The sequence below is a fragment of the Salvelinus sp. IW2-2015 genome, linkage group LG8, assembly GCF_002910315.2.
Source record: "Salvelinus sp. IW2-2015 linkage group LG8, ASM291031v2, whole genome shotgun sequence".
Classification (NCBI taxonomy): domain Eukaryota; kingdom Metazoa; phylum Chordata; class Actinopteri; order Salmoniformes; family Salmonidae; genus Salvelinus; species Salvelinus sp. IW2-2015.
In genome coordinates, this window is record NC_036848.1 from 44,965,089 (window position 1) to 44,981,739 (window position 16,651).

General features: G+C 42.3%; 1 protein-coding gene across 1 annotated transcript in view; it reads left to right on the forward strand.

Annotated features, from left to right (window-relative positions):
• phactr2 (phosphatase and actin regulator 2) overlaps nucleotides 1-16,651 on the forward strand; it is a 55,215-nt gene that overhangs the window by 18,965 nt on the left and 19,599 nt on the right. The window contains 2 exon segments of the mRNA XM_070444953.1: nucleotides 9,720-9,887; nucleotides 16,449-16,523. Of these exon segments, the coding sequence (XP_070301054.1) occupies nucleotides 9,720-9,887; nucleotides 16,449-16,523 (243 nt within the window).

Sequence of the window (16,651 nt, forward strand, 5' to 3'; positions counted from 1 at the left end):
TATGCAGCTGCTCTTATTAGCAGCCTAGAGTTGATCAGACAAAGATTTTCCCATTTTTATCCCATACAGCATGTCAGATCTCTAATGTTAAGGTGTAGCCTAACTAGGCTGCTGTAACATTTATGTAACATTTATGTAATGAGATTTTGCTTGTCTGTCCGGAGTAATTTGAATTCAATAATATCAAAAAAATGCTCAACTATCACTTTTCAATCTCTATCCAATAATGTAAATCTCTATCCAATAAAACCAACTCACCAAGCCTCTCAACACATAGAACCCCCCCATAATGGTCTGCGGCACAACCCCAATACAACACACTAGGTTAATTATCTGATCCTAACCCTATGATTGGATGGACAACATGTCAGTTCCTACTGCAAAAGCTTTGATTGGTTAGAGGTCGTCCTCCAGAGGTGGTCAAAATTACCATGTAGGACTATGGAAGGGAGTGAGGACTACGAGCCTCCTAGGTTTTGTATTGAAGTCAATGTACCTAGAAGAGGACAGAAGCTAGCTGTACTCTGGCTACACCAGAGAGTGCTGTTGAAGTTACTATGGACCTTCATTGCAAAACAGTGTGTTTTAATAAATTATTTGGTGACATATGAATATATTTAGTATAGTTTTATCTAAAAAGTATAACTGTAGTGTTTAACTATTTTTATGAAATTTCACTGAGGAGGATGGTCCACCCCTTCCTCCTCTGAGGAGCCTCCACTCCAAATATTTTCCAGATTTTCCTGTTTTATTGTTTGTTTTTTTACATTAAATTGTAGTAACAGCCTGTTACATTCTGAAGTTGTCGCCGTAGCTTTACATTTCAATAGTGTTTTTTGCTTGACTGCACTGGGCCTCCACCGAGAGAAGCAGCTCCCAAGGGAATTATCAATGTTTTCAGTCGCGATTTTGCTTTACCTCATATTATTACTTACATGATATTTATAAAATTAAGCCTGGCGTGTTCTAAGGTAACTAATACAGGAGCTTTTAGGCTTACACTAGCTACTATCTAGCTATGGTTCAGCTAAACGTCAGCATTCAGCTATAGCCAGCACGTTTATGTGAGGATGCAGAATTTTTTGTTTAGCTAGCTAGCGTTACATAGCTGTGTTGCCTATATTATAATAATGGAATGAACATTATATGATAACGTACGCGTACTTATATTAGTTTGGGAGGGGTATACATTCATTGTTATATGCTAACATTACTTGATTATGATGAATGTTGTTAATGTTAGTTAGCTAGAGAGCAGAATTGTTTTTCTTGTCAGCTAATTTAAAGTTGCAAATACACTTTTGGCGGACCCAACCAAATTCACATTGAAATGTGAGTATAGATCTTGTCATTCTCATTAAAAACATGTCTAAGAAGCGGTTGATTTGTTCTACAGTTGAAGTCGGGAGTTTACATACACTTAGGTTGGAGTCATTAAATCTTGTTTTTCAACCACTCCACACATTTCTTGTTAACAAACTATAGTTTTGGCAAGTCGGTTAGGACATCTATTTTGTGCATGACAAGTAATTTTCCAAACAATTGTTTACAGACAGATTATTTCACTTATAATTCACTTTATCACAATTCCAGTGGGTCAGAAGTTTACATTCACTTAGTTGACTGTGCCTTTAAACAGCTTGGAAAATTCCAAAAATTATGTCATGGCTTTAGAAGCTTCTGATAGGGTAATTGACATTATTTGAGTCAATTGGAGGTGTACCTGTGGATGTATTTCAAGGCCTCCCTCAAACTCGTGCTCTTTGCTTGACATCATGGGGAAATCAATGAAATCAGCCCAGACCTCAGAAAAAAAATTGTAGACCTGGTTCATCTTGGAGGCAATTTCCAAACGCCTGAAGGTACCACGTTCATCTGTACAAACATAGCACGCAAGTATAAAACACCATGGGACTACGCAGCTGTTCATACCGCTCAGGAAGGAGACGCGTTCTGTCTCCTAGAGATGAACGTACTTTGGTGCGAAAGTGCAAATCAATCCCAGAACAACAGCAAGGACCTTGTGAAGATGCTGGAGGAAACGGGTACAAAGTATCAATATCCACAGTGAAACGAGTCTATATCGACATAACCTGAAAGGCGCTCAGCATGGAAGAAGCCACTTCTCCAAAACCGCCATAAAAAAGCCAGACTACGGTTTGCAACTGCACATGGGACAATATCGTACTTTTTGGAGAAATGTCCTCTGTTCTGCTGAAAACAAAAATAGAACTGTTTTGGCCATAATGACCATCGTTATGTTTGGAGGAAAAAAGGGAAGGCTTGCAAGCCGAAGAACACCATCCCAACCGTGAAGCACGGGGGTGGCAGCATGATGTTGTGGGGTGTTACGCACGCCTCTAAGAAGAGGGAACGCAACACCCTCCCCGTGAGTTGAGTTGTAGCAGGGTGTTGCGTTCCCTCTTCATAGAGGCGTGCGTAACATAATGGGGGCTCATCCGGGATCTTTATCAKATAATTMGTGTCACTGAGTTTCTTTTCCACAAGATATGGTCCAGAAAAACATGTTAKCAGATGAGCCAGGGATTGGCAACAAAACTAAAACTTGATCCCCTGGTGCAAAAGAACGGCCAACAGCCTTTTTGTCATAATGCAACTTCAACACATTTTTAGTGGCGCTACTGGGTGTAGGAGATAAGATATGCTCCTTCAAAACTTTCAGCGGACCCCGTGGGGTGTGTCCAAACACAAGGTCAGCAGGGCTGAACCCTAAGGACTCTTGTATCATTTCCCTAGTAGCAAATAGGACAAAGGGCACCCCCTCATCCCAATCGGTACTGGTATCCATGCAATACTTGCGTAGCATTATCTTCAGCGACTGATGCCAGCGTTCGAGAGCCCCTTGACTCTCTGGATGATACGGACTGGAGKRRTGATGGGAAATACACAGCGTCTTTAACACATTTGAAAACAGTTTGGACATAAAGTTGGATCCCTGATCAGTTTGGATTACTTTAGGGAGTCCAAACGTAGAGAAGAACTTCACTAGTGCCTTCACCACAGTCTTAGCCCGTTATAGTACGGAGAGGAATAGCCTTTGGGTATCGAGTAGCACTGCACATTTATTGTTAGTAGGAACTGGTTACCTGACCTGGTTTTCGGCAATAGACCTACACAATCGATTATCACTCTTTCAAACGGTTCCCCCACCACAGGAATCGGGCAGAGCGGCGCTCGAGGAACTGTTTGATTCGCTTTCCCAGTGAGTTGACATGCGTGACATGTTTTACAAAATRGGACCACCTCAGACTTCAAACCTGGCCAGAAAAAATGTTGAAGGACTCGGTTAAGTCTTTGTGATCCCCAAATGTCCAGACCACGCCTGGTCATGGGCAAGTGACAGCACCTGCTGTCGAAACGGTGTAGGAACAACCACTTGACACACTTCACCCCAGTCATTAACGGTGTCATGAGCTGCCCATTTCCGCATCAAAACTCCTGCTTCCATAAAGTAGGCGGTCGCTCTAGTTTTAGCTTCCTCAATGGAAATTATCGAAGCAGAACACTTGCGAAGACTGGTGTATCCTTTTTGACATTCAATCACCTTCTCGGGGGTGACAGACAAAAGCATGTCATGTAATTGGGGCGCAATTTCGCTTTCCCCTGCCTTAGTTTTTACAGGAATAAAAACTGTTGGCCTTGCAGAAGGAATACTCGGTGCATTGTCTTCTACCTCAACATTCTCAAAAATGGAACTAGCCAAATCCACCACATCTTCAAGCTTGCGAGATTGTGCCCTCGTTAACACACAAGCTGGAAAAACATGTGGAAATGCTTGAACCAATTTATCATCTGTAGTTATGATTTCTGGGTTGTCTACTACCTCTAACACAGGAGTGACGTTACCACCAGCAATATCATTCCCTAGTAGCAATGTGACTCCTTTTACTGGCAGTGTAGACACCAACACGGAAACGTCCTGATACCAAGTCTGACACTAAGTGGACCCAGTGTAATGGTACAGGTACGTTTTTTTGTCTCTATACCCTGTAATATGACATGCGAGCCACAATACGTTTCAGGAGACCAGGGTAAAGCATCAGTAACAATTACTGACTGCGCTGCCCCGGTGTCTCGTAAGATTTGAATAGGCTTTTGATCAGCTTCTTCTCCAGTTAAGGAAACACAACCGGCAGAGATACATGGAGCATAGACAGGATCCGGTTTCTCAAATGCTGAATCAATAACTCGGMCCAACGGACGAGACAAAGACTTGACTAAACCCACACTTTTAATTTTTGGGGACGGTGACAGGGACTGTTTCGGTTTATTTTTCAAAACCGGGCAGTCCGCAATCACGTGACCCTTTTGGTGACAGGAAAAACATTCACGGATTTCATGAGAAGGCTTAGGATTGTCAGAGGAAAAGCGACCTGAACGAGGCACTGATGACGTAAMCAGTCTACCTTCAAAACGAGGTGCACCAAAGACAGTCTTGTGTGTCAAAGCGTAGTCATCTGCCAACACTGCTGCCTGGGCCAAAGTCACCACTTTCTGTTCATTTAAATGAACTACAATTCTATCAGGGAGGTTGCTTTTGAAATCCTCCAACAGCATCAACTCTCGAATATCAGCAAAGGTATTAGCTTTACTGGCTGAACACCATCGATTAAACAGAGACTCTTTGTCCCTAGCAAACTCAACAAACATACGGTGAGATGTTTTTTTGTGGTTCCTGAAGCGCTGTCTATAAGCTTCAGGCACCAACTCATAAGCCCGTAACACGGTAGTTTTAACTGTATCGTAGTATAAACTGTCTTCCAGGGAGAGAGCAGCTACTACTTCCTAGGCTTTCCCAGACAATTTACATTGTAACAGGAGCGGCCAAACCTCGAGTGGCCAATGCAGCGCAGCGGCCACACGCTCAAACGKAGAGAAATAGGCATCAACTTCCGACTCTCGGAATGGAGGGACTGAAGCTATATTTTTACTTACATCAAAGTGGGCTTGATGATAAGCAGCTTGTGGAGTCGCACTGGAGCCAGCGTCTAGCTCCAGTTGTTGGATCCTCACCTCCTTGTCGGCTTCTATTTTCCTAATTTCAAGATCAAAATTAATCTCTCTTTATCTTTTTGCTTCATTTCTAAACGGGCCAGCCTCACCTTCAGCCTAGCAGTCCCGCCTGAACGACCTGAAGCAGAAGATAAAGGATCGAATCGAGGCAATGTAAAGGGGGTACGAGCAACCCCTTCCTCCGACTTGGCATCGGAAGGCCTACCCGTCTCCTCTCCTTGCAATGAGAGAATTCGTTCTCTCACTAAACCCTCCCTGACTAGCACCAAAAGCTCAGCCTTTAGGGCTTTCTCAGGGATAACAAATCCATAATGGTCAGCTATAGCTAAAAGGTCTACTTTCCAAAACCTCACCAAACTATCAACAGAGGGCGCTTCAAAAAACGTGGATGGCTGAGGCAGCCATCTTGTACAATGCAGTCCACTGAACACACACAAACTAAACAAGTCATCCAAACTCACAACCTACCATCACACCTCAATCACTAACCACAGAGAGCTCAGTGCAGCAGGGTCCGGTGGGTTTAATGAAATCCTGGATGAGCCCCCATTATGTTACGCACGCCTCTATGAAGAGGGAACGCAACACCCTGCTACAACTCAACTCTCCGTGAAGTGAAAGAGGTATGGGACTYTAGGTGCGAGTAAGGATGACAAAAGGCAGAGAATTTACCATTTACTAMGAATTTATTCCTTCACACGGTAATATGGGGAAAAGGGGCTGGACGGAACCAAAGCAAAGAAAGTAAATATCAAAGCCCCCTCCTACCTTTCCTGCCTACCCACTACTTACCTAACTTAGCACCACCTGGTGCGCTAACCAAAATACAGGGGGTGGTCCGCCCAGGTCTTTCCTAGTGTGCCTAGACAGTGAATATACTACGGGTATATGTATGCCCGCGGGCCTCTTGCCTAAGCACTCCCTAGGTGCKTTCCCCTTCCCCCCTGGGAACAAATMWAACAGAATAACACAAACAATTTCAATAATCAAAACACTGCGTCCTATTGACACACAACAGACATAACCAATCCGCTCTCTCACTCAACCAATACAGGACACACTAATCATCTCCCTCTGAGAACAACCAACACAGTATATCACCCTCAGCCATCAGCCTCCTCTCTCAGCCATCAGCCTCCTCTCTCAGCCATCAGCCTCCTCTCTCAGCCATCAGCCTCCTCTCTCAGCAATCATCTCTCAGCATATTACAATCAATCTCCCCTCTGAGCAACAGAACACTGGCTTATATAGCTTCAGAAGGAATCTAATTGAAGACAGCTGCGTCCTGACGAGGGGGCGGGGTCAGCTCTCCAATCATCAATTCGGGGCCGACCAATCAGCTGCTTGGGGAGAATTTCAGTAAGCCATTTCCTGAAACACACATTCAAATACACAAACTACAACACAGAAACTGGGGAACGTAACATGGGGGTGCTTTGCTGCAGGAGGGACTGGTGCACTTCACAAAATAGATGGCATCATGAGGAAATGAAAATTACGTGGATATATTGAAGCAACATCTCAAGACATCAGTCAGGAAGTTAGGGCTTGGTCGCAAATGGGTCTTCCAAATGGCGACGACCCCAAGCATACTTCCAAAGTTGTGGCAAAATGGCGTAAGGACAACAAAGTCAAGTTATTGGAGTGGCCATCACAAAGTCCTGACCTCAGTCTATAGAAAATTTGTGGGCAGAACTGAAAAAGCGTGTGCGAGCAAGGAGGCCTACTAACCTGACTCAGTTACACAGGAGGAATGGGCCAAAATTCACCCAACTTATTGTGGGAAGTTTGTGGAAGGCTACCCAAAACATTTGACCCAAGTTAAACAATTTAAAGGCAATGCTACCAAATACTAATTGAGTGTATGTAACCATCTGAACCACTGGAATGTGATGAAGAAATGAAAGCTGAAATAAATCATTCTTCTACTATTATTCTGACATTTCACATTTTTAAAATAGATCCTAACTGACCTAAGACAGGGAATTTTACTAGGATTAAATGTCAGGAATTGTGAAAAACTGAGTTTAAATGTATTTGTCTAAGGTCTATATAAACTTCKGACTTCAACTGTATGTGCGTTATTTCTATGCTTCCCGTTAAGTTTTGCTTTTGCGTCTTTTAATTTCAGAGTTGTACACCAGTTGAAAATACAATATTTTTGGTTATAGAAAAGATATTTCACACCGGTTTAGATGGTACAATGATTCTCTATACTATATTTGCTTGCTTTGTCACATAAACTGAAATTAGGTGAACTATTAGAATGTTAGCAACCAGGAAATGGCGTAGCGGATGTTAAAATAAACCCTTTAATTGTCTGCACATGCTTGTGGATTGTTGCTTTATTCAAGAGTGTAATATGGTTTGMTTGAATTATTAACTATTGTGATATGTTTTAGAAGAAAAGTTACTTGGATTGTTAAATAGTTTGCTTACTGGCTAGTGGCCACCATGATATGTACGGTCAAGTTGAGCTGCGTACCAAGAATGTCATGTTGCAAGCCACAACGAAAGGTAAGGCAATTATGTAATGTGAATTGAAAAGAAAATCTATTTGGCCCCTCCGCTCCTTAGACTCCCCTCCATCTCTCGTAGTTGAAATAGGGCCTAAATCTTTGACACTTCCTATGTTTCTCAAGCACAWTATTTTTACACTGTCTTGGGAACCTCCCATGTGTTGCTCTTGTGTTCCCCTTTTGTTTGGACAGGCCTCACTTCACTTCCCCTCCATCAGACAGAGACCCGTGATTTCAAATACAGTTGTGCTGCTTATTTACAGCTACCTGGACATTAAATGAAACAGAGCTTGAATTGTTCTTGAGATGGTTAGGGATTCTATCCCACCATGTCTTTCTTTAATTCAATTTTAATAAATCATCCTTGGGTATTAAGTGTTTTTTTCCTGAACAAGGATGTGCTCCTTCAGCAATCAAAACAAACATCAAACATACTATAATAATAATAAATTGCATTTGTAGAGCGCTTTTCATCTACAGACATAAATCACAAAGCTCCTTAAATTGAGAGCTACCATTAAATGGAAAAAAATGTGAATTAAAGGGATAAAAAAACTTTAAGCAAGAAATGTAAAGATCGCAAGCAGCCTAGTATTATACAAGATACATACATTTAATAAAGGAGGCGACAAGGACAAAATAATAACTTGAAACAAATGTATAAGACTGACAACAGATACCACAACAATCACATTAAGCGAAATCCAGTTTGAAGAAGTATTTCTTTAGCTAGGACATCAAGGCAGTGGTGGTCTGGGGCATGCGGAGGTGGGGGGAGCTCATTCCAGAGCCGGGGGTCGAGACAGCAGAATGCTCAGTGACACATTGTTTTTAGGTGTGTCTTTGGGACTGCAAGGAGTCATTGATAATTTGACCGGCGTGAACGTGAAGACTGTTTGGGGCTGAACAGTTCACTGAGGTATTGGGGACCAGAGGAATTGGGGGTTATGAAGAAGAGGGAGTCTGGGGTTATGTTTGTGTTCTAGTGGAATTGGATGTTGCGTTTCCTGATTCGGAAAGGAATGGGGCCTATGACGGAGCCTTGGGGGACGCCACAGTTAATCGTTGAGGCGATGATTCCACTTCTTAATCTTTTCAAATAAGTAGGTGGAGAATCTTCCACCGTCCTCTGTGGTAGCAATGTTTTATGTATGTATGGATGTATGGATGGATGGATGGATGGATGGATGGATGGATGGATGGATGGATGGTGCGGAGAAAACATTCAGCAGCCATGGAAGTGAGGCATGAGGAAACACCACACCTCTTTTTTTCCCCCTCCAGCCTTAGCATTCCAGCCTGTTCCCATTCCCCTGGCTTCTTACTTTCAAACAGGAAAGGAAAGGATTAGGGAAGGACATGAATCTGGTTGCTAAGGCCAAGTACAGCAACAAATTAATCACTGTGAAACAGGGCTGCACATGGGTTATCAAAAGGTTTTATCTGCTATTTTGCTTTGCTATGGAGATTATGATTTGTTTTGCAAAGAAGAGATATTATTAAATGCAACAAAGTTGGGATAATTGTTGACKAAATGATTGACCTAGAAAATCTAATTAAAGTCATGTGAAAGTACATGTTTATTTCTGACACATACTGAAGTGAATTCACCATTGTGCAATATCCACTTTCTCATGTTGTGTTTAGTAATTCTTAAAGCATAGTGTTGCAAATGGAGGGTCAATTACTGGMAACTTWCAAAGTTTACCAGTAAACTACCGGAATTTCGAAAACATTCAGGATTTTATGGAATTTTGATAACATATCAAGTATATTTATTCATTTTACTATGTCAATATGTTTTTGWAAATGTTTTGATGCCAAACTGGTGGCAGTTGTGAAAAAAGTGTATTAGTTGGAAGAGTTGCAGAGTTAATTGAAAATTATGCCATTGTTGATTAGATGTTTCTTCATTAATTAGGCTCTTTTCCCTTGAACCTTTGGTCTATTTACTAGAAACTCATGGACACAGATATAAGGATTAATAAATATGTATTTGTAATTCAAATATATTACCAAAGTTACCATAGATTACCTGTTAATTACCAAAATTATAGAAAGTTCCGATAACTTGGTAAATTACCGGTAGTTTTGCAACCCTATGTTCCACATAAGAATGAAAGTAAGTTTTCTGATCAGGTGTGTCCTTGTGTGATTTCCCCACAGTTGATGGACTGGAAAAAGCATCTCTGTCCAACTGTGATGTTGTGGTGGGCAGCACCCAGACTCCTCCACTGAAGCAGAAGGGGAAGCTCTCCACTATAGGGAAGATCTTCAAACCCTGGAAATGGCGCAAGAAGAAAACCAGTGACAAGTTTCAGGACCTATCCAAAGGTACGTCTGAAGTAGCCTGGTCACATACTGTTTTATTATGCWGTTTTTTTATGTAGCCAACTATTCCTTTGTTGCCATGCCATATGTTTTCATGCTAACATGAAACTTGTTCTATTCGCTACCCCCCCCCACAAAGCCATTCGTTTGTATCTTGCATGACGCTGAAATGCCTGGCAAGCTACATYGTGTGAATACCCTAACTAATGTAAATCTTGTGATATTGACAATTTACATTTATGTAAAGATCTCAAGCGATAGAATATAGGCTGGCTAGGGGCAGGTTTGAAATGAATTCGGTGCTGCCAAATAATAGAAGTGTGATCATGGGTTTAATTTCTCAAGCATCCTCCACTGTCTGTACTATGTAACACAGAACTAAATTAAGTGATYTCTGATCATCATATGCAGTCATGTTGAGCTCTTCATGTCATTCTAGACCTGGCTTCAAATAATTTTTGTTTTCTTTCAAATACTTTCACCATTTGATGGAGCCTGTCTGGGTGGGGTTTACATTGTTGGTTCTAACCCATTTGTTCCATTGTGCCAGGCAAGCTCAATCAAGTGCAGATATTTGAAAGAAAACCAATACTATTTGAACCCAGGTCTGTTGGCTGGTAATGGAAAGGACTTCTCAGGTTCGACTCTTGGTGTGATAATTGTTTTTAGAACACAAATGCTCTCCATTAGCTGTGTTACAGTGGAAGTGATTGTCTGGCAGCATCCAGTTTGAACAAAAGCAGCTTTTTGTGCTCTTGCATGGCTAAAGTGTTGGATGGCTGTATCTGGGCCTCCAATAGTCAGCAGTGTATCCCCAGTCTATGCCAGCCTATCGAAATATCTGTCACATGCAAGGTGGTATAAAATGTGTGAAACTTTATGCTTCCAAGTCAGTCACTTTTTCTATGGAAAACTAGAAGAACTAGGCCTAAATTTAAAGTTGTAAGCAGATTACATTATCTGAAGGCTTGAGAATACTCCTCTGGTGTGGACTGAAGAATGGTCATACCTAGGACTGTTGCCGTGACCGTATTAGCGCCACACCGGCAGCCGTGAGTCATGACCGCAGTAAAATTCCACTTGACCGRTGAGTCACGGTAATCTCCTTTTATGCACTCTGGACATGCGTTGGTAGTACCCAACTCACTAATGACCGTCAGGTCGCTAATGGCCTGGTACTCAGCACTCTATTGTCCCTCAAACCACTCTGACATCAATGCAAATGGCATTAAAAATCACATCAAACACTTATCATCAAAACAGTATCATGCTTTTAAAACTCACTTCACTGTGATCGATCAATTTGAAGAAAGAAGTTCAACAACAGGTTGAAACTGAGTGGAAAACATGGTCGTTGTGAATATCGTTTCAAAGCCTAATATAACTAAATCGACAGCACTTTCTAAGGGGATGATTAATTCAAAACACCCAAAATAGCCTAGTAATAGGGCATTTAAAAAAWAWWWTCATAATTAATAGACTGACATTACCCCTAGCTACAGAATATCTCACCACTGTGTGTTTCCCTCTCTCTCCTTTCTCGAGCGTGCAGAGAGGGGGGCTGTCAATAGTTTAATGAAATGTTTTCTTGCGAAAAAAAGTTACTATCAATATTCCCTAACAGATTTGACTTTGTTTCCCAAATGAAGCTGCAGGAACAGGGTTGGACAGCCCGTGGCATACAGAGTTTTGGCGGAATATAACCTGTCGCACAGCGAGATGCTGCATGCTCCTCAAACAGTGGAGTGAAATAGGTGTTACTATGAGCCCAGTGTGAAAGCAGAGTTTTGATGGTTGCCACTAAAAYGAGGAGGATCCCAGCTGCTACTATATTTAGTTTTCAGCTGCTCATATTAAGCACATGCTCCACTATAATACCAGAGTAGCCTACCCTGCATGATTGAAAAACAAGCTCCCGGATATAGGCCTCCATTCTCCATTCGAGTGCATGTGGATGACATGTCTTTTTTCCCCTACACCTGTTCTTGCCCATTTTATAATGGGCCATTCTAAATCYAAACAACTTTGACATATTAGTAAAGACAAGATAACATTCAGAATAGTCTGATGGGTGAAATATGGTCACGTGATGAGAGAAGAGTGTGTGCAGCCTGAGGCAAGGAACAGAGAGCGCAAGTRTTTTTTGTGGCTTTCTCAAATCTTCAATAGCCTATAGTTGCACCATGCAGTCCCATATACATTCTAAGGTTTGTATCATTCACAACTAAAGTTGCCAAATAACTCTAAATCTAGCATATAGGACCTGTTTCAAATGATCACTTTTACGCTCAACATAGCCACTCCATATGCTCACTCACTCCAAAATGGGAAAATATATWTTTTCTATTTTATCCAGCTAAGTTCAATTATATTCTTCTTACTATAAAATCAAATAATATAAAATAATGGCACAGGATTTATAAGCAATATCTTGTCTGCTAAATGAACTAGCCTACAGCCTATGGTATGGCGCATAGCCAGATAACATACAGTATTCTTTTCATATTCTTTTCTTCTGAAATACATTTTCTTCATATCATAATGTTTCTTTAGACCTGCCTYAAATGGATTTATTGTGATGTATAGTAAATTGATTTATTCTACTCTTTAAAATGTAGATGTTCCAAAGACGCMCATCAGTGGCTTGTAGGCCTATGCGTGGAGGCCTTGGAGATGCTAAACGTGTTTTTATGTTAATTAAAAGGTAAATTACTGCGAGACTGGCAGTCATTTGCATGACAATAACCGTCTGATAAAATGTCAAGACCTCCACAGCCCTAGTCATACAAGGTATTGTATTAGTCCTATGCAGTTTACTCCTTTTATCTCACCTTGGACAGCCTCTAGTTAGTACCAATCCATTCTCTTGAACACAATCTCACCTAAAGGCTCATGTAACACTTCACTGTGAGATTGTCATGCAAGTACTATTAATGATGTTAGGGGCTGTTAGGTGACCTAAACTGGGACATGCTGAACACCCCGGCCATCCTACAATCTAGGCTTGATGCCCTCAATCTCACACAAATGATCAATGAACCTACCAGGTACCACCCCAAATCCGTGAACACGGGCACCCTCATTAGATATCATCCTAACCAACCTGCCCTCCAAATACACCTCTGCTGTCTTCAACCAGGATCTCAGCGATCACTGCCTCATTGCCTGTGTCCATAATGGGTCTGCGGTCAAACGACCACCCCTCATCACTGTCAYATGCTCCCTAAAACACTTTAGCGAGCAGGCCTTTTTATTTTTTMACCCCCTTTTCTCCCCAATTTCGTGGTATCCAATTGTTAGTAATTACTATCTTGTCTCATCGCTACAGGCCTTTCTAATCGACCTGGCCCGGGTATCCTGGAAGGATATTGACCTCATTCCGACAGTAGAGGATGGCTGGTTATTCTTTAAAAGTGCTTTCCTCACCATCTTAAATAAGCATGCCCCATTCAAAAAATGTAGAACCAGGAAAAAGATATAGCCCTTGGTTCACTCCAGACCTGACTGCCCTTGACCAGCACAAAAACATCCTCTGGCGTACTGCATTGGCATCGAATAGCCCCCGCGATATGCAACTTTTCGGGGAAGTTGGGAACCAATATACACAGGCATTTAGGAAAGCTAAGGCTAGCTTTTTTCAAACAGAAATTTGCATCCTGTAGCACAAACTCCAAAAAGTTCTGGGACACTGTAAAGTCCATGGAGAATAAGAGCACCTCCTCCCAGCTGCCTACTGCACTGAGGCTAGGAAACACTGTCACCACCGATAAATCCATGATAATTGAGAATTTCAATAAGCATTTTTTTTACGGCTGGCCATGCTTTCCACCTGGCTACCCCTACCCCGGTCAACAGCCCTGCACCCCCCACAGCAACTTGACAAAGCCTCCCCCATTTCTCTTTCACTCAAATCCAGATAGCTGATGTTCTGAACGATCTGCAAAATCTGGACCCCTACAAATCAGCCGGGCTAGACAATCTCAACCCTCTCTTCCTAAAATTATCCGCCAAAATTGTTGCAACCTCTATTACTAGCCTGTTCAACCTCTTTCGTATCGTCCGAGATCCCCAAAGATTGGAAAGCTGCCGCGATCATCCCCCTCTTCAAAGGGGGAGACACTCTTGACCAAAACTGCTACAGACCTATATCTATCCTACCCTGCCTTTCTAAGGTCTTCGAAAGCCAAATTAACAAACAGATCACTGACAATTTCGAATCCCACCATACCTTCTCCGTTATGCAATCTGGTTTCCGAGCTGGTCATGGGTGCACCTCAGCCATGCTCAAGGTCCTAAACAATATCATAACCGCCATCGATAAAAGCCAATACTGTGCAGCTGTATTCATCGACCTGGCCAAGGCTTTCGACTCTGTCAATCACCACATTCARATCAGCAGACTCAACAGCCTTGGTTTCTCAWATGACTGCATCGCCTGGTTCACCAACGACTTCTCAGACAGAGTTCAGTGTGTCAAATCGGAGGGCCTGTTGTCCGGACCTCTGGCATTCTCTATGGGGGTGCCACAGGGTTCAATTCTCGCACCCGCCTTTTTCTCTGTATACATCAATGTTGTCTCTCTTGCTGCTGGTGATTCTCTGGATTCCACCTCTACGCAGACGACACCATTTTGTATACTTCTGGCCCCTCTTTGGACACTGTTGTCACGTTCCTGACCTGTTTTCTGTAGTTTTTTGTAATGTGTTAGCTGGTCAGGACGTGAGTTTGGGTGGGCAGTCTATGTTTTCTGTTTCTATGTTGGTTTGGGTACCTAATATGGTTCTCAATAGAGGCAGGTGGTTTCATCTCCTCCTGATTGAGAATCATATTAAGGTAGGTGGGGTCACATTGGTTTGTTTGTGGGTGGTTGTCTCCTGTTTAGTGTCTGTCTATGTTGCAACCATACGGGACTGTTTCGGTTTGTGTTTGTTCATTTCGTTCGTTCGTTGTTTTGTGTAGTCATTTTCCTGTTTCGTGAGTTCTTCGTTGTATGTAAGTTTCGCATGTCCAGGTCTGTCTAACTCCGTTTTGTTATTTTGTTTAGTTATCAAGTGTTCTTCGTGTTTTTCGTCCTTGTTTAAATAAATCATGTATTATCACAACGCTGCGCCTTGGTTCAATCCCTGCTCTTCCTCTTCGATGAAGAGGAGGAGGAACGCCGTTACAACTTGTTAACTAACCTCTAGACTAGCTTCAATGCCATACAACTCTCTTCCGTGGCCTCCAACTGCTTCTAAAATACAAGTAAAACTAATGCATGCTCTTCAACCGATCGCTGCCACACCTGCCCGCCCGCCCAGCATCAATACTCTGGACGTTTCTGACTTATAATATATGGACAACTACAAATACCTAGGTGTCTGGTTAGACTGTAAACTCTCCTTCCAGACTCAAATTAAGCATCTCCAATCCAAAATTAATCTAGAATCGCTTCCTATTTCGCAACAAAGCCCTTCACTCATGCTGCCAAACATACCCTCGTAAACTGACTATCCTAACGATCCTTGACTTCGGCGATGTCGTTTACAAAATAGCCTCCAACACTCAGCAAATTGGATCCATTCTATCACAGTGCCATCCGTTTTGTCACCAAAGCCCCAATAATACCAACCACTGCGACCTGTATGCTCTCGTTGGCTGGCCCTCGCTTCAATATTCGTCGCCAAACCCACTGGCTCCAGGTCATCTATAAGTCTTAGCAGGTAAAGCCCCGCCTTATCTCAGCTCACTGGTCACCATAGCAGCACCACCCGTAGCCAGCGCTCCAGCAGGTATATCTCTGTTCACCCCCAAAGCCAATTCTTCTTTGGCTGCCTTTCCTTCCAGTTCTCTGCTGCCAATGACTAAGAACGAACTGAAAAAATACAGAAGGCCTGGAGACTCATATCTCCCTCAGTAGCTTTAAGCACCAGCTGTCAGAGCAGCTCACAGATCACTGCACCTGTAGATATCCCATCTGTAAATAGCCCATCCAACTACCTCATCCCCCATACTGTTATTTATTTTATTTATTTTGCTCRTTTGCAACCCAGTATCTCTACTTGCACACTCACCTTCTGCACATCTATCACTCCAGTGTTTAATTGCTATATTGTAATTATTTTGACACTAAGGCCTATTTATTGCTTTACCTCCCTTATCCTACCTCATTTGCACACACTGTATATAGACATTTTCTATTGTATTATTGACTGCATGTTTGTTTATTCCATGTGTAACTCTGTGTTGTTGCTTGTGTCGCACTGCTTTGATTTATTTTGGCTAGGTCGCGGTTGTAAATGAGAACTTGTTCTCAACTAGCCTACCTGGTTAGTAAAGGTGAAATAAAWAWAAAWWAAAACATGATAGAGAATCGGAGTTCCATAAAGCCTTCGAGGGATCATAATTTACATATTTAATGGGCTTACTTTCCCGACTGCATCATGGAACCATTTCCCTACGCTGTTCGTCTTTCACATGGCCTGTTGTAATTGATTCCTCTGTGTAATTGTCTCTGTACTTTTATTTAATCCCTAACTTAATGTGTGTGGTGGGGTAACAACTCTGCCATGCTCATCTCCATAGTTCTGGAGAGGAAAATCTCCACGAGGCAAAGTCGAGAGGAACTGATAAGACGAGGCGTTCTCATTCCCGATCAAGGTGAGTTATGGCGGGAAAATGTATGAAATCTAACAGTGTGCTTGCTGAGTGTTCCATTTGTTTATTATAGTAGAAGTTCCGCKCCACACCGCCCCAAATATATTGAGTAGAAGTCCCGCCCCAAACCC